Source organism: Stenella coeruleoalba (genome assembly GCF_951394435.1).
Source record: "Stenella coeruleoalba genome assembly, chromosome: 1".
NCBI classification, from domain to species: domain Eukaryota; kingdom Metazoa; phylum Chordata; class Mammalia; order Artiodactyla; family Delphinidae; genus Stenella; species Stenella coeruleoalba.
The window spans coordinates 149,767,689-149,786,988 of record NC_137169.1 but is presented as its reverse complement, the minus strand read 5'-3'; the positions used below and the strand labels follow the sequence as shown (position 1 = coordinate 149,786,988).

Sequence of the window (19,300 nt, the reverse complement as noted above, 5' to 3'; positions counted from 1 at the left end):
GCTTTAGCCTAATACTGGCTTGGGGATTGGGGAAGTCTGCATTTAAGCCATCTGATCCAACTTCAGCCTCTTATTCTCAGTAGATGATCTTGCTTGTATTTAAAAAATGGTAGCCATCAGACCTGAACTCTCTTAACTTGTTGCCTCCACCTATAAACACACTTTCATCAGCACTCTCCTTTCCCACCTTCCTTTAGTTATCCTAATAGAAGAGCTGTTCCTACTCTTGTTCAAGGCTAATTTTCTCATTTGTATTCATGATCTCATCATGAATGAGGTACTCCAGGACCTTCCTTCATTAATTAAGCCTTCCTCCCCTTTAGTTAAGAATTATTTATTAATACCTCTTTTATACCAGACATTGTTGAATGCCAGAAGATATAAAGATGAATTTGATATAGCTTTGAAAGACTTAGTATTTAGTGGGGGAAAGACAGGCACAAACAGTTGATTGCAGTGCAATGATTTAATCACAATTGTTTGTGTAGTTTGTTTTACTACTAATTTTCTATTAGAGTATGAGCATGTTTGTTTTGTTCTACACTGTGTCTTCAGCATCTAGTACATAGTAGGACTCAATGAATGAAGAGAAGGAAGTAAGTACAGGATGCCATGGAATCACTGAGGATGTGTTCTTGGCTCAACATAGAGAATGAAGGAAGGAAGATTTGGGGTGTGTCATAGAGGCTTGGTGGAGGAGATTGCAGGAGCAGCATATTAAAGGTCTAGAAGTCAGCAGAAAAGAAAATGAGGGCAGAGTACCAGGCAGAGAGAGGAGTATGAACAAAGGTAGGAAATGGGGAGTAAGTGGATGGTTTGAGCACTTAGGTGTTAAACAGAATTATTAACAGTTAACATCTATTACATGCATACTTAGCATATGCTTACATACATATTCTAAGTATTTACAGTATTCTGTGGATAGAGTATTACTTCCATTTTATTTTTAAAATAAAATTTTATTTATTTATTTATGGCTGCTTTGGGTCTTTGTTGCTGCGTTGGGTCTTTGTTGCTGCATGTGGGCTTCCTCTAGTTGCAGCAGGAGGGAGCTACTCTTCGTTGCAGTGCGCAGGCTTCTTACTGCGGTGGCTTATCTTGTTGCAGAGCACGGGCTCTAGGCACACTGGCTTAAGTAGTTGTGGCGCACAGGCTTAGTTGCTCCGCGGCATGTGGGATTTTTCCAGACCAGGGCTCAAACCCGTGTCCCCTGCATTGGCAGGCAGCTTCTTAATCAGTGCGCCACCAGGAAGTCCCTACTTCCATTTTAGAAAAGAAAAATATCTTCTGTCCTTAGGGACACTAAATAAGTTACCCAAGGGCATTTAGCCAATAAAGAGTAGAGCAAGGCTTTGTTTTGGGGTCTTTCTGGATGCAAAGTCTGATGTCTTTTATAATTACCATGTTATATTAACCAAACTTGGCTGCTCATCAGAATCCCTTCCGGTACTTTGTAAAAATACGGATTCCTGGCCCTACCCAGGATACTGAAACAGAATTTCCAGGCCAGAGCTTATAGCGACATATTTGCAGTAAGCTTTTAGGTGTATGTTCTCATATAATTGGCATGGTACTGGTTTTCTCACCCTTGAGAATCACTGCATATGACGTTAAGAGCAAGACAGGAATAGCTCACTAGATCAGACAGATTTTCCTATGTATTGCTAAGGATCTTTGACTTTATCTTGTAGGCGATGGGGAGATTCTGAAGGGTCTTAAGCTGGAAGTGTTGTAATCAGATATGCAAATTATGCACACCACCACTTTAACCATATGAAGGATGAAGTTGAAAGTACGAGATTGCAGGCAATAAGAACCTATATGTTCAGATTTCTGTCTTTACTGGTTTCTTCCTTTTTTGCCCACAAGCATTCTCAAATCTCTAAATATTTTCTTCTCTTAGTCCTGCCAACCTTTCAGTTGTGTGTGTTTCCTCTTTATCCTTGCTAAAATTGTAAAAGAAACAGCTATACTTAATGCCAGCTTTCAATCAGTTTAAGAAATATCACTTCTCATTTTCTCCATTTACTGCCTCACCCTTAACAATCCAGCTTTCACCCCATTACCCTACGTCTTCTCCAAGGTCATCTTTCATTCAGTATTCATTGAATGTTATTTGGAAGTATGATCCTTTCTCAGATTTGATTTGAAAAAAATACCTGGGATCTAAGAAAGGGATCTAAAGGAGTAGAGAGGGAGGAGACCTTCAAGATGACAGAAGAGTAAGACGTGGAGATCACCTTCCTCCCCACAAATACATCAGAAATACATCTACATGTGGAACAACTCCTACAGAACACCTACTGAATGCTGGCAGAAGACCTCAGACCAACCAAAAGGCAAGAAACTCCCCATTTACCTGGGTAGGGCAAAAGAAAAAAGAAAAAACAGAGACAAAAGAATAGGGATGGGACCTGCACCTCTGGGAGGGAGCTATGGAGGAAAAGTTTCCACACACTAGGAAGCCCCTTTGTGGGCAGAGACTGCGGGTGGCAGATGGCAGGAGCTTCGGAGCGATGGAGGAGAGTGCCGCAACAGGGGTGCAGAGGGCAAAGTGGAGAGATTCCTGCACAGAGGATCGGTGCTGACCAGCACTCACCAGTCCAAGAGGCTAGTCTGCTCATCCGCTGGGGCAGGTGGGGGCTGGGTGCTGAGGCTTGAGCTTCGGAGGTCAGATCCCAGGGAGGGGACTGGGGTTGGCTGTGTGAGCACAGCCTGAATGGGGGCTAGTGCACCACAGCTAGCCAGGAGGGAGTCCGGGAAAAAGTCTGGAACTGCCTAAGAGGCAGGAGACAATTATTTCGGGGTGCGCGATGAGAGGGGATTCAGAGCACCGCCTAAACGAGCTCCAGAGACAGGCGTGAGCTGCGGCTATCAGCGCGGACCCCAGAGACCAGCATGAGACGCTAAGGCTGCTGCTGCAGCCACCAAGCAGCCTTTGTGCAAGCACACGTCACTATCCACACCTCCCCTCCTGGGAACCTGTGCAGCCTGCCACTGCCAGGGTCCTGTGATCCAGGGACAACTTCGCCGGGAGAATACACGGTGTGCCTCAGGCTGTTGCAATGTAACGCTGGCCTCTGCCACCGCAGACTTGCCCCACTTTCTGTACCCCTCCCTCCCCCGCGGCCGGAGTGAACCAGAGCCCCCTAATCAGCTGCTCCTTTAACCCCGTCCTGTTTGGGCGGGAACAGACACCCTCAGATGACCTACAAGCAGAGGCGGGGACAAATCCAATGCTGAACCCCAGGAGCTGTGCAAACAAAGAAGAGAAAGGGAGATCTCTCCCAACAGCCTCAGGAGCAGCAGATTAAATCTCCACAGTCAACTTGATGTACCCTGCAACTGTGGAATACCTGAATAGACAATGAATCACCCCAGAATTGAGACGGTGGACTTTGGGAGCAACTGTAGACTTGGGGTTTGCTTTCTGCATGTAATTGGTTCCTGGTTTTATGTTTATCTTAGTTTAGTATTTAGAGTTTATTATCATGGTCAGATTTGTTTATTGATTTGGTTGCTCTCTTCCTTTTTTATATATATATATATATTTTTTTTCCTTTTTCTGTTTTTGTGAGTGTGTATGTGTATGCTTCTTTGTGTGATTTTGTCTGTACAGCTTTGCTTTTACCATTTGTCTTAGGGTTCTGACTGTCTGTTTTTTTATGTATAGTTTTTTTTTCTTTTCCTTTTTTGGTACACGGGCCTCTCACTGTTGTGGTCTCTCCCGTTACGGAGCACAGGCTCCAGACGCGCAGGCTCAGTGTCCATGGCTCACGGGCCCAGCCACTCCGCGGCATGTGGGCTCTTCCCAGACTGGGGCATGAACCCGTGTCCCCTGCATCGGCAGGCGGACTCTCAACCACTGCGCCACTAGAGAAGCCCTTAAGTATAGTTTTTAGTGCTTGTTATCATTGGTGGATTTGTTTTTTGGTTTGGTTGCTGTCTTCCTTCTTTCTTTTTTTTAATTTTTCTATTATTAATACTTTAAAAAAATTTTATTTTAATAACTTTATTTTATTTTATTTTCTCCCTCCCTCCTTCCCTCCCTCCCTCCCTTGCTTCCTTTCTCCCTTTTCTTCTGAGCCGTGTGGCTGACAGGGTCTTGGTGTTCAGGCCAGGTGTCAGGCCTGTGCCTCTGAGGTGAGAGAGCCAAGTTCAGGACATTGGTCCACCAGAGACCTCTTGGCTCCACATAATATCCAATGGCAAAACCTTTCCCAGAGATCTCCATCTCAACGCTAAGACCCAGCTCCACTCAACGACCAGCAAGCTACAGTGCTGGACACCCTATGCCAAACAACTAGCAAGACAGGAACACAACCCCACCCATTAGCAGAGAGGCTGCCTAAAATCATAATAAAGTCACAGACACCCCAAAGCACACCGCTGGATGTAGTCCTGCCCACCAGAAAGACAAGATCCAGCCTCATCCATCAGAACACAGGAACTAGTCCCCTCCACCACGAAGCCTATACAACCCACAAAAACCAACCTTAGCTCCTGGGGGCAGACACCAAAAACGAAGGGAACTATGAACCTGCAGCCTGTGTAAAGGAGACCCCAAACACAGTAAGTTAAGCAAAATGAGAAGACAGAGAAACACACAGCAGATGAAGGAGCAAGGTAAAAACCCACTAGACCAAACAATGAAGAGGAAATAGGCAGTCTACCTGAAGCAGAATTCAGAGTAATGACAGTGAAGATGATCCAAAATCTTGGAAATAGAATGGAGAAAATACAAGAAACGTTTAACAAGGACCTAGAAGAACTAAAGAGCAAACAAACAATGATGAACAACACAAAAAAGGAAATGAAAAATTCTCTAAAAGGAATCAATAGCAGAATAACTGAGGTAGAAGAATGGATAAGTGATCTGGAAGATAAAATAGTAGAAATAACCTCAGAGCAGAATAAAGAAAAAAAGAATGAAAAGAACTGAGGACAGTCTTAGAAACTTCTGGGACAACATTAAATGCACCAACATTCGAATTATACTGGTCCCAGAAGAAGAAAAGAAAAAGAAAGGGACTGAGAAAATATTTGAAGAGATTATGGTTGAAAACTTCCCTAATATGGGAAAGGAAATAGTTAATCAAGTCCAGAAAGTGCAGAGTCCCATACGGGATAAATCCAAGGAGAAACAAGCCAAAACACATATTAATCGAACTATCAAAACTTAAACATGAAGAAAAAATATTAAAAGCAGCAAGGGAAAAACAACAAATAATATACAAGGGAATCCCCATAAGGTTAGCAGCTGATCGTTCAGCAGAAACTCTGCAAGCCAGAAGGGAGTGGCAGGACATATTTAAAGTGATGAAAGGGAAAAACCTACAACCAAGATTACTCTACCCAGCTAGGATCTAATTCAGATTCGACAGAGAAATTAAAACTTTTACAGACAAGCAAAAGCTAAGAGAATTCAGCACCACAAAACCAGTTTTACAACAAATGCTAAAGGAACTTCTCTAGGCAGGAAACACAAGAGAAGGAAAAGACCTACAATAACAAACCCCAAACAATTAAGAAAATGGTAATAGGAACATACATATCGATAATTACCTTAAATGTAAATGGATTAAATGCTCCCACCAAAAGACAGCGACTGGCTGAATGGATACAAAGACAAGACCTGTATATATGCTATCTACAGGAGACCCACTTCAGACCTAGGGACACATACAGACTGAAAGTGAGGGGATGGAAAAAGATATTCCATGCAAATGGAAATCAAAAGAAAGCTGGAGTAGCAATTCTCATATCAGACAAAATAGACTTTAAAATAAAGACTGTTACAGGAGGCAAAGAAGGACACTACATAATGATCAAGGGATCAATCGAAGAAGAAGATATAACAATTGTAAATATTTATGCACCCAACATAGGAGCACCTGAATACATAAGGCAAATGCTAACAGCCATAAAAGGGGAAATCGACAGTAACACAATCATAGTAGGTGACTTTAACATCTTGCTTTCACCAATGGACAGATAATCCAAAATGAAAATAAATAAGGAAACACAAGCTTTAAATGATACATTAAACAAGATGGACTTAATTGATATTTATAGGACATTCCATCCAAAAACGACAGAATACACTTTATTCTCAAGTGCCCATGGAACATTCCCCAGGATAGATCATATCTTGGGTCACAAATGAAGCCTTGGTAAGTTTAAAAAAATTGATATCATATCAAGTATCTTTTCTGACCACAATGCTATGAGACTAGATATCAATTACAGGAAAAAATCCGTAAAAAATACAAACACATGGAGGCTATATACCTCCATGGCAATATACTACTTAATATACTACTTAATAACCAAGAGATCACTGAAGAAATCAAAGAGGAAAACAAAAAATACATAGAATCAAATGACAGTGAAAACATGATGACCCAAAACCTATGGGATGCAGCAAAAGCAGTTCTAAGAGGGAAGTCTATAACAATATACTCCTACCTCAAGAAACAAGAAACATCTCAAATAAACAACCTAACCTTACACCTAAAGCAATTAGAGAAAGAAGAACAAAAAAAAAAAAACAAAATTAGCAGAAGGAAAGAAATCATAAAGATCAGATCAGAAATAAATGAAATAGAAATGAAGGAAACGATAGCAAAGATCAGTAATACTAAAAGCTGGTTCTTTGAGAGGATAAAAAAATTGATAAACCATTAGGCAAACTCATCAAGAAAAAAAGGGAGAAGACTCGAATCAACAGAATTAGAAATGAAAAAGGAGAAGTAACAACTGACACTGCATAAAAGAAAGGATCATGAGAGATTACTACAAGCAACTATATGCCAATAAAATGGACAACCTGGAAGAAATGAACAAATTCTTAGAAAAGCACAACATTCCAAGACTGAACCAGGAAGAAATAGAAAATATGAACAGACCAATCACAAGCACTGAAATTGAGACTGTGATTAAAAATCTTCCAACAAACAAAAGCCCAGGACCAGATGGCTTCACAGGCGAATTGTCAAACATTTAGAGAAGAACTAACACCTGTCCTTCTCAAACTCTTCCAAAATATAGCAGAGGGAGGAACACTCCCAAACTCATTCTGCAAGGCCACCATCATCATGATATCAAAACCAGACAAAGATGTCATAAAGAAAGAAAACTACAGGCCAATATCACTGATGAACATAAATGCAAAAATCCTCAACAAAATACTAGCACACAGAATCCAACAGCATATTAAAGGGATCATACACTATAATCAAGTGGGGTTTATCCCAGGAATGCAAGGATTCTTCAGTATACTCAAACGAATCAATGTGATAAACCATATTAACAAATTGAAGGAGAAAAACCGTATGATCATCTCAACAGATGCAGAAAAAGCTTTCAACAAAATTCAACAGCCATTTATGATAAAAAATCCTTCAGAAAGTAGGCATAGAAGAAACTTACCTCAACATAATAAAGACCATATATGACAAACCCACAGCCAACTTCATTCCCAATGGTGAAAAACTGAAACCATTTCCTCTAAGATCAGAAACAAGACAAGGTTGCCCACTCTCACCACTGTTATTCAACATAGTTTTGGAAGTTTTAGCCACAGCAATCAGAGAAGAAAAAGTAATAAAATGAATCCAAATCGGAAAAGAAGTAAAGCTGTCACTGTTTGCAGATGACATGATACTATACATAGAGATTCCTAAAGATGCTACCAGAAAACCACCAGAGCTAATCAATGAATTTGATAAAGTAGCAGGAACAAAATTAATGCACAGAAATGTCTTGCATTCCTATACAAAAATGATGAAAAATCTGAAAGAGAAATTAAGGAAACACTTCCACTTACCATTGCAACAAAAAGAATAAAATACCTAGGAATAAACCTACCTAAGGAGACAAAAGACCTGTATGCAGAAAACTATAAGACACTGATGAAAGAAATTAAAGATGATACAAACAGATGGAGAGATATACCATGTTCTTGGATTGGAAGAATTAACATTGTGAAAATGACTATACTACCCAAAGCAATCTACAGATTAAATGCAATCCCTATGAAACTACCAATGGCATTTTTCACAGAACTAGAACAAAAAATTTCACAATTTGTATGGAAACACAAAAGGCCCAGAATAGCCAAAGCAGTCTTGAGATAAAAAATGGAGCTGGAGGAATCAGGCTCCCAGTGTTCAGACTATACTACAGAGCTACAGTAATCAAGGCAGTAAGGTACCCGCATAAAAGCAGAAATATTGATCAGTGGAACAGGATAGAAAGCCCAGAGATCAACCCATGCACATAGGGTCACCTTATTTTTGATAAAGGTGGCAAGAATATACAACGGAGAAAAGACAGCCTCTTCATTAAGTGGTGCTGGGAAAACTGGACAGCTGCATGTAGAAGAATGAAATTACAACACTCCCTAACACCATACACAAAAATAAACTCAAAATGGATTAAAGACCTAAATGTAAGGCCAGACACTATCAAACTCTTAGAGGAAAACATAGGCAGAACACTCTCTGACATAAATCACAGCAAGATCCTTTTTGACCCACCTCCTAGAGAAATGGAAACAAAAACAAACAGTGGGACCTAATGAAACTTACAAGCTTTTGCACAGCAAAGGAAACCATAAACAAGAGGAAAAGACAACCCTCAGAATGGGAGAAAATATTTGCAAATGAAGCTACTGACAAAGGATTAATCTCCAAAATTTACAAGCAGCTCATGCAGCTCAATATCAAAAAAACAAACAACCCAATCCAAAAATGGGCAGAAGACCTAAATAGACATTTTCTAAAGAAGATATACAGATTGCCAACAAACACATGAAAGGATCCTCAACATCACTAATCATTAGAGAAATGCAAATCAAAACTACAATGAGGTGTCACACCAGTCAGAATGGTCATCATCAAAAAATCTAAAACAATAAAGCTAGAGAGGGTGTGGAGAAAAGGAAACCCTCTTGCACTGTTGTTGGTAATGTAAATTGATACAGCCACTATGGAGAACAGTATGGAGGTTCCTAAAAAACTGAAGCTAAAACTACCATACGACCCAGCAATCCCACTACTGGGCATATATCCTGAGAAAACCAAAAGAGTCATGTACCACAATGTTCATTGCAGCCCTACTTACAACAGCCAGGACATGGAAGCAGCCTAAGTTTCCATGGACAGATGAATGGGTAACAAAGATGTGCCACATATATACAATGGAATGTTACTCAGCAATAAAAGGAAACGTAATTGAGTTATTTGTAGTGAGATGGATGGACCGAGAGTTTGTCATACAGAGTGAAGTAAGTCAGAAAGAGAAAAACAAATACCGTATGCTAACACATATATATGGAATCTAAAAAAATAAAAAAGGTTCTGAAGAATGTAGGGGCAGGACAGAAGTAAAGACACAGACATAGAGAATGGACTTGAGGACATGGGGAGGGGGAAGGGTAAGCTGAGAGGAAGTGAGAGAGTGGCATGGACTTATATATACTACCAGATGTAAAATAGATAGCGAGAAGCAGCCACATAGCACAGGGAGATCAGCTTGGTGCTTTGTGACCACCTAGAGGGGTGGAATAGGGAGGGTGGGAAGGAGACGCAAGAGGGAGGGGATATGGGGATATATGTATATGTATAGCTGATTCACTTTGTTATAAAGCAGAAACTAACATACCATTGTAAAGCGATTATACTCTAATAAAGATGTTAAAAAAATAGGCTATAAAACTGGTTACAGTTGGAACAGTTATCTTCAGTAGGAAACAAAAACTTAGGACCCCTACGTCCTATTTCATTGTGCCATATATTAACGTAAAATTATACAATTTGTTGTCTTTTTTTTACACCTCTTACAAGCATTATAAAACTTACACATAAAAAATTTCAAAGATTCAAAGCTTCCTATTATGCAGAATTACAGATATATCAATCTTAAATGCCAACTCTTGTATATGATAATATTTATTTGTAACCTAAGCAAGTTTTTAAAAGCAATGAGAAGAAGAGTAATGTAGCTAAAAGAATAGAATCTTTGAAGCCATACAGACTTAGGCTTGAATCTTTAATTTCTCATTTACTAGATATTTGTCCTCAAGTCACTTATTTAACTTTTTTAAGCCTCAGTAACATCATCGTTTACATAAGGATATTAATGCCTAATTCAGATGATTTTTGTGGGAAATAATTATAGCAGCTCACACCTACGAAGCACTCTCATGTGCCAGAGTTTCTATATACATTGTTCCCTTTAATCCTCACAGCAGTGTTGCAAGGTAGTTGTCGTCATCGTCATCTTGATCATCACCATCGCCCCCACTTTATATATGAGGAAACTGAGCCTTAGGGAAATCTGGTACTTTGCTGTAGCTAGTATGACCTTGTGGATTCAAGCCAGTTCTCTCTGATTCCAAAGCTCTAGCTTTTAGATAAAATCATGTATATAAAACCCTTGGATCTGATATATACTACATGTATAAAATTTGTTCAAACCTATTCTTCATACCCATCCTGCAAATGAAGCTAAAATGTTCCATATTTCACATTTTAGGATACAAAGTAAAGGCAATCCCCAAGTTACAAATTCCCAATGTAACAGAATAAAAATAGCTTATGTTTTCGAGTGCTTATTATGTGCCCAGCACTTTACATAAAGCATTTAATGCCCATGGTGGCTCTATGGAATAAGTAACTCTCATTAGCTCCATTGTACAGATTGAGGACTAGGGCACAGAGAGGTTAAGTAACTTGTGCAAGGTTACATACTACCTTGGCAAAGATGGGATCTGAGTAGTGCGTCCAGAGTGTATGGACTACATTATTTATAAATATGAATACAGTGCCTAGTATATAAGGGATGTCCAACCAATATTTGTTGAGTAAATGAATAAACTAATGAATGAAACAAACATGGGCTCTCCTTTACCCTTTTCACTCTAAGCCTCCAGTTAGTAACTAACTTATTCTGGAAGCACCATCTGAAATTATCTGAACTGCTGTTTCTTTCCCATCATCTTCTTCATTCTTTCAAGAATTATATAATCGCTGTATTTAAGTTCTCAAATGTGGCTAAATATGGTGGTGTATATCTGTAGTCACAGGTGATTAGGAGAGAAAGGCTAGAAGCTTGTCTGAGCTATAGAATGCAATGCTTATTGGGTATTTGCATTAAGTTTAGCATCTATGTGGTTATTCTTTTTTTTTTAATCATTTAATCATTCATATAACAACTTTTATTGAGCACTAAGTATCCACTATGTGTCTGCTTTGTACTATGGCCTGGGGTTATAAACGTGATGAGAACAGTTGAAGCCTCTGACTCTACTGAATTTACAGTCTAATGGGGGTCAGCGTCCGGGGCGGCGGGGGGGGGGGGGAACAGTCAAACAATTACAAAGTTTTGGGGAAACATAGGGTGCAGTGAGGATACATTCATCATCTATTCTCTGGATCACTGTATGAATCTTCTAACCATTTATTTGCTTCCAGTTGAGTTTTCCTTCTAGCAGCAAGAGTGATCTTCCTTGATTATAAATCTAGTCTGATACTCCGTACTTTATAAATCCTAACTTGATACCTATTGCCCTTAGAATAAAATCCAACTTCCTTTAGTACGTCTTAGTAAAAACGACCCTTAATAATGTCGAGTTTGTCCCCACCTTGCAATCTCTCTTCTAGTTACATCCAATTATAAGGAAGTAAAGGAGCAAAAACTTGAACTTTTCCTTATGCTTTTTAGTTTCTTTTCTGAAACTGTAGTACAATTTTGTTTCTTGTTACTTTGAATTACTTTTTAAGGAAGAGAAAGATAATTGACCAAAGTTAACATAAAGGATATGATTTTTTGTTGTTGTTCTCTGAGGCATTTTATTTGCATGTATGTATTACATCCCTAGAAAAAGAATCCAAGGATTTTCCCTCCTGTGTGTTTTCGTCTTGCTTCTTCGTGGTCCATGATGCCAGCTGAGGTTGTCAGTACACTGAAACCAAACTGACGGGATGGGAGCAGGTTATTCTGCCATTTTTCTAGATCTTTGAGTTGCACATCAAACCTGGGGCTGATCACACTTAGCCTGCCTGTGAGGTTCACAACAATTTTCCCAGCCCTGTGATCATCGATGATTTCAAATTCGCCAATGTAACCATGCTTCATCATCACAGTTAGGAACCTGACAATGACTTTGGAGCATGACCTAATAAGAACCTGTTGTTTGCCTCTCTTTTCGGCATTGTCGATACTCTTGAGAGCATCAGTCAGGACATTCATACGCACCATTATGGCGGCATGGAAAGATGGTGGGAAGAGCAAGGATATGATTTTTAAAAGCACCGTTAATTAGTATTAAGAATTCATGGGAAATGGAGGGTACACAACAATTGAAAAAAGTATTCCTGTTTGTTGACACTCTTAAAAATACTGCTAAGCTTCTTATTTTATCAAAATAGATAAACCTTCCATCAGTATACAATATATTTAAAAATACATAAGATACTCTGACATATATTACAGTTGTTCTGTTATAAAAATGTTCTTGTTAACTAGTATTTCTGATATTATTTCATCATCTGACCGTCTTGTAAAACTGCTTATTTCCACATATGGTGACTCCATATTTTGCTAAATGGGCACTCTATAAAAAAGTAACATTTTTTAGAACACCTGCTGAACATGACATTTCTGTGAAATTAAATATATTCTTGCTAATATTTTCCCCAAGCTTCACAAAATTGCATATACCTCACTGAAAAGTTACATATTATATTTTAGCTTTATTTAATTTTTGAGATAACATTTATGATATTGAATTAGATGTAACCATGAATTAAATAGACAGAATTACTTGGATTATCAACCAAGCTTTTTTTTTTTTTTTTTTTTCCTGGCTGTGCCACACAGGGGATCTTAGTTCTCAACCAGGGATCAAACCTGGGCCACGACAGTGAAAGTGCCAAGTGCTAACCACTGGACTGCCAGGGAATTCCCAAGCATTTTTTGACATATGTTAAAGTTATAGTTTAAACATATTCCATAGCAAGAGATTTGTTATTTCCAGAGCACATTTATGAATTATGACTTTACTTTTCTATTGATATGACTAATAAAGAGTTAAGTTTAAATGAGACTTTATGCCTTATGAAGGAGGACTGTGTATGGATCTTTTTTTTGTTTCTTTTTTAAGACCTACATAAACACATTTTTCATTAATGGTAGCCTTGGTCAATGCAATGCTTCTTAAAAACAAAACCAAAAATAAGTGATTAGTCGACAGTAGAGAGCAATAAACCCTGATCCATGGCAACATAAACACATTTCAGAGGAAATTTTCCCATTAGTTGAAAGGGCTGCATGACTTTTAAATTTTCTTTCCATTCTACGTTCTGAGGTTTTTAATTGATTTTTTTTTCTCTAATGACCTAAATATGTCATCAGCCAAACACTTCATGGAAGTTTCTCAAAAATTTGCCTAAAATCTTAATCTGGTGTGTTAATAACTAATGAACACATGATGGGCCAACTTAAGTTAAATTAGTACCAACTTACAATAATGTTACATATACACAAATTTTAGAGAGAAGTACTTTGATTACCAAGATACTTTTAAAAATTCGTGATAACACACTTGATCACATTACATTTAATTTTAATAAACTTATAGGTAAAAAAATCTATTCCTTAAAACAATCATTTCCTTAAGTACCTCATTTGTTATATTCTAATAATCCTAAAGATTTTTTCCTGATAAAAGTTATTTTTCCATAAAATATTTTAAAATCAGAGACATTATTTCCATTGTTGTTTTGAAATACTGATTTGAACAATGTAAGTTGCCAAATATTTTTGGCAAACATTCACATCCATTGTTGCAAAGACACATTGTTGTACTTTCATTTAATTTGAATAGTTTAAATATATTTTTTCTGACAACAGTAAAACTTTTTAAAGCTTCCATTAGGCTGTTAACATGAAAATAGTTTAATAGCTTTCTGACTTGTTACCATGGTATTTTAGCCCTTAATGATGAGGCCAGATCTTATATTTTGGCAGTAATATACATAGTCTGGCTTTTTTATTTTCAAGATGAAGAATCTAAATAAATAAAAGAAGTCAGGGATACTTAAAAAAAAAAGATCACTAGTCAGAAAAGGGCAAGAAAGGGAAAGTGATGCTTTCATTTCAGCTTGTTGGTTGGCTTAACTACCTGGAACCTTGGATAATAGTATTCAGAAGGAGTATTAGAATTGTTAAACCCATTTTAGTCTCTAAAATATGTATGCCCTTTAATTTTATAACCAAAAAGACATTTAAATTAGAATGAAGTGTATTATTTACTGTGGTGTCTACTCTATTTAAGATCTGTTTTTCTTACTTGTTTTGAAATACCATAGGTGCTATTTTCTTCTTGGGCTCTGGGCTTACTCTTTCAGGTAGCATTGTCAGCTACCAATATGACTGTTGGAGTCTGTCAGAGTAATTGTATTAAAAAAAGCCAGCCTTGCCTTATTTTAATCTATTTAAATAATAGACTATTTGAAGGTTTTAAATAAATTGTTTTCCTCCATAAGACTTCATTCATGTTAGCCTCATCAGTTTGAAGAGTCTTGATCCTGTGATACAATATTTTGAAGCGGAAACTTCTTTAAGCCCAGATTCAACCACAACAATTAGTATCTAATACATATATAGCCCTTAATATGGATCAGGCATTAATCTAAATTCTTTACACATTTTAATGAATGGAATCATTAACCAAACTTATGAAGATGATACTATTATTTTTTTTATCGTGGCAAAAATATATGTAACATGAAATTTTTCACAGCCATTTTTAAGTGTACATACAGTTCAGTGACATTAAGTACATTCACATTGCTGTGCAGCCATCATGACTGGCCATCCCCAGAACTTTTTCGTCATACCGAACAGAAACTTTTATCCATTAGACAATATCTCCCCATCTCCAATGCCCACCCCCCAATCCCTCCCGTAATCCTCCCCGCCCCCGCAACCACCGTTTTACTTTTTGTCTCTTAGACAAGAAGAAGTAGACAATCTGAATGGGCCTATATCTATTAAAGAAACTGAATCAATAATTAATAACCTCCCAAAACAGAAAGCACTAGGCCCAGATGGGTTCACTGGTGAATTCTACCAAACATTTAAGGAAGAAATTATACCACTTCTCTATAATCTCTTTCAGAGAATAGAAACAGAGGGAATACTTCTCAACTCATTCTATGAGGTCAGCATTACCCTAATACCAAAACCAGATAAAGACATCAGAAGGGAAGAAAACTACAGACCAATATCTCTCATGGACATAGATGGGAAAATCCTCAACAAAATATTAACAAATCAAATCCAACAATATATAAAAAGAATTATACACCACAACCAAGTGGGATTTATCCCAGGTATGCAAGGCGCTTCAACATTCAAAAAGTCAATTAATGTAATTCATCACATCAACAGACTAAAAAAGAACAATCACATTCATATCAATAGATGCAGAAAAAACATTTGACAAAATCCTACACCCATTCATGTTAAAAACTCTCAGTAAACTAGGAATAGAGGGGAACTTCCTCCACTTGATAAAGAACATCTACAGCTAACATCAGACTTAATGGTGAGAAACTTGAAGCTTTCCCAGTAAGATCAGAAACAAGGCAAGGATGTCCCATCTCACCATACCTTTTCAACAAGATACTGTAACTGCTAGTGCTATGGTCTGAATTTTTGTGTCCCCCACCAGATTCATATGTTGAAATCCTAACTCCCAAAGGTGATAGTATTAGTAGTTGGGGCCTTTGGCAAGTGATTAGGTCACTCATGTATGGGATTAGTGCTCTTATAAAAAAGATCCCACAGAGCTCCCTAGCACCTTCCACCGTGTGAAGCTACAATGATAAGTCTGCACCCTGAAAGAGAGCCCTCACTGAACCATGCTGACACCCTGATTTCAGACTTTCAGCCTCCAGAATTGTGAGAAATAAGCTTCTGTTATTTATAAAATACCAAATCTGTGATACTTTGTTACAGCAGCCCAAATAGACGGACAGCTAGCTAATGGAATGATACAAGAAGAGGAAATAAAAGTTTAGATTGTGAAGGAAGAAATAAAATGGGCTGCCTTCACAAAATTGTTAAAAGTTGCATTAATTGGCATATATATATTTTTTAATATTTTAGTAACTTAAAAAAATACACACATTATTTATTAGAATAAGAGAAGTTTTTACTTACATAATTATCTTCCCTGTGAGTGTAAGAATTATAATATCCCTTCCATCTTTTTTAATAGCAGCTTTATTAAGATATAATTCACATACCATGCAGTTCATGCTTTCGAAGTATACAATTCAGTTGTTTTTAATATATTCACAGATATGTGCACCCGTTACCACTATCAATTTTAGAACAATTTCGTTAGAATGGTTGCTTCTTTTTTCTTTCTAACTTTGATTTTTAGGATTTTTTAAAAACCATCCTAACCATTTAAAAATGCACAATTCAGTGACATTAAGTACATTCAGAGTGCTGTGCAACTATCACCACTCTCCATTTCCAGAACTTTTCATCATTCCAAGCAAAAACTTTGTACCCATTTGACAGTAACTCTCCATTCCTCCCAGCTCCTGGCAACCACCATTCTACTTTCTGTTTTTATGAGTTGACTATTCTGGGTTCCTCATATCATTGGAATCATACAGTATTGGTTCTTTTGGATCTGGCTTATATCACGTAGCATCACATCTTCAAAGTTCATCCATGTTGTAGCATATGTCATAGTTTCATTTCAAGACTGAGTGATATTCCACTTGTATATATATGCCACATTTCACTTATGCATCTATCTGTCAATGGATATTTGGGTTGTTTACACCTTTGGGCTACTGTGGATAATGCTGCTATGAACATTGGTGTACAGATACCTGCTGAGACACTGCTTTCAATTCTTTTGGATGTATACCCAGAAGTGGAATTGCTGGGTTGTATGGTAATTAGATTTTAATTTTTTGAGGAACTACTGTACTGTCTTCCACAACAGCAACTGTACCTTTTTTTTTCTTTTTTGGCTGCACGCGGGCTTTCTCTAGTTGTGGAGAGTGGGGGCTACTCTTCGTTGTGGTGCATAGGCTTCTCACTGTGGTGGCTTCTCTTGTTGCAGAGCACAGGCTCTAGGCATGCGAACTTCAGTAGTTGCGGCATGCGGGCTTCAGTAGTTGTGGCTTGTGGGCTCTAGAGCGTAGGCTCAGTAGTTGTGGTGCACGGGCTTAGTTGCTCCGGCATGTGGGATCTTCCCGGACCAGGGATCGAACCCGTGTCCCCTGCATTGGCAGGCGGATTCTTAACCACTGTGCCACCAGGGAAGTCCCTAGCTGTACCATTTTATACTTCCATCAGCAATACACAACAGTTCCAGTTTTTCCACATCCTCACCAAGACTTGTTATTTTCTGTTTTTATAATAGACATCCTAATGAGCATGAAGTATTATCTCCTTGTTCTGATTTGCATTTGATGACTAGTGATGTTGAGCATTTTTTCAGGTACTAGTAAGCCATTTGTGTAACTTCTTTTGAGAAATGACTATTCAAAGTTTTCATATTTTTTAATTGGGTTGATTTTTCTGTTGTTTAGTTATAGGAGTTCTTATATATTCTGGATATTAATTCCTTATCAGATATATGCTTTGCAAATGTTTTCTCTCATTCTGTGGGTTGTCTTTTCACTCTTGGTAGTGTCCTTTGATTTCACGTAAGTTTTAATTTTGATGACGTCCAACTTATGTATTTTTGGGGTTGATATTTTTGTGATATTACAAATGGAATTTTAAAAACTCCTTTTCAAATTGTTTGTTTTTATTGTATTGAAATTTTTATTGTATTGAAATGTGACTGATTTTTGTGTGTTGATTTTATATCCTGCAACTTTGCTGAATGTGTTTATTAGCTCTATCAGGTTTTGTTTGTTTTTTGGATTTTTTGGCAGACTCACGGTTTTCTACATATAAGATTATATCATCTGTGAACGGAGATGATTTTACTTCTTCCTTTCCAACTTGTATGCCTTTTATTTTTTTTTCTTGCCCAAATCCTCTGGCTAGAACATCCAATACTATGTTGAATAGAAGAGGTAAAAGAGAGCATCTTTGTCTTATTCCTGATCTTCCAGGAAAAGCTTTGTCTTTCAGCATTGAAAATGATATTAGCTGTGGGTTTTTCATATAAGGCCTTTATCATGTTGAGGAAGTTTCCTTCTGTTCCTAGTTTTCTGAATATTATCATGAAAGGGTGTTGAATTTTGTCAAATGCTTTTTCTATATCAATTGTCCTGATCATGTGGCTTTTCTGCCTTCATTCTATTAAAGTGGTATGTAACTTTGATTGATTTTTGTATGTTGAACCAATCTTGTTTCCCTGGAATAAATCCCACTTGGTCATGATGTGTTATCCTTTTAATATATTGCTGAATTTGTCAACCACTGCATTTTACTGTCTGTCATTTTGTTATACTACCTTAATTCTTTCCTTGCCAATTTCTTACCCAACAGATAATTCTCTTGTTACACAAATTGTTCTATAACATAGAAAAAAACTTAAATGTTACCTAGTTTCATTATATGAAGGAAATAAATATAATTCTGTTAATACCCAATAAAACACCAAAAAGGGAAATTGTGAATTGTCATAACAAATGGGATATGGATTATCTCACATGCAATGAGTAACTATTTAGTAAGCATTTATTGAGATTTTAGTATGTTCCAGGCAGTGTCAAAGTTGTTCTCAAGGTGTTTACAAGTATGGAAGGGGAGACAAATAAGTAAACCACTGATTACAACATAGTTTGATATAATATTATAATAGAGATATCCATGGATGCTACATGATTACATAGGAGGGTACCTAGTCGAAAAAGAGGATGAGGGTAGCCTTCAGAAAGGTGTGTGTTAATCTTAAACTGCCTTGAATGATGAATAGAATTAGCCCAGAAAAAGGAGAGGACTGTTCCATACAGACAGACTATCAATCACAATGACAATGAAAAAGCATATTAATTGAAAAACTACAAAGATTTTCAAGGTGGAGAATCTGTATGGGAACGTTCTGAGAAATGGCATTTTTGCGATAAAAAGGGGGCAAGGTTGTAAAGGGATTTGTGTACCTGATTAAGGAGACTGAATGTTTTTTTTTTAAAGACCTTGGGAACCATTGAAAGATTTTAAATCAGGAAGTCATATGAGCAAAGTTTTGTTTTAGAAAGATCATTCTATCAAAATGTGGACTATGGTTTGAAGGATGGAATGG

The 19,300-nt window shown here is 37.5% G+C and overlaps 2 protein-coding genes across 4 annotated transcripts in view; one reads left to right on the top strand and one right to left on the bottom strand.

Annotated features, from left to right (window-relative positions):
- The window catches only part of DRC8 (dynein regulatory complex subunit 8), a 133,180-nt gene that overhangs the window by 42,971 nt on the left and 70,909 nt on the right, over positions 1–19,300 (top strand). The gene's annotated exons all lie outside the window — the stretch shown is intronic.
- Positions 11,503–13,543, bottom strand: LOC307183112 (small ribosomal subunit protein uS8-like). Its single transcript, XM_079915148.1, has one exon. It carries the CDS (start codon positions 12,262–12,264, stop codon positions 11,881–11,883), a length of 384 nt encoding a protein of 127 aa, XP_079771274.1. The 5' UTR covers positions 12,265–13,543; the 3' UTR covers positions 11,503–11,880.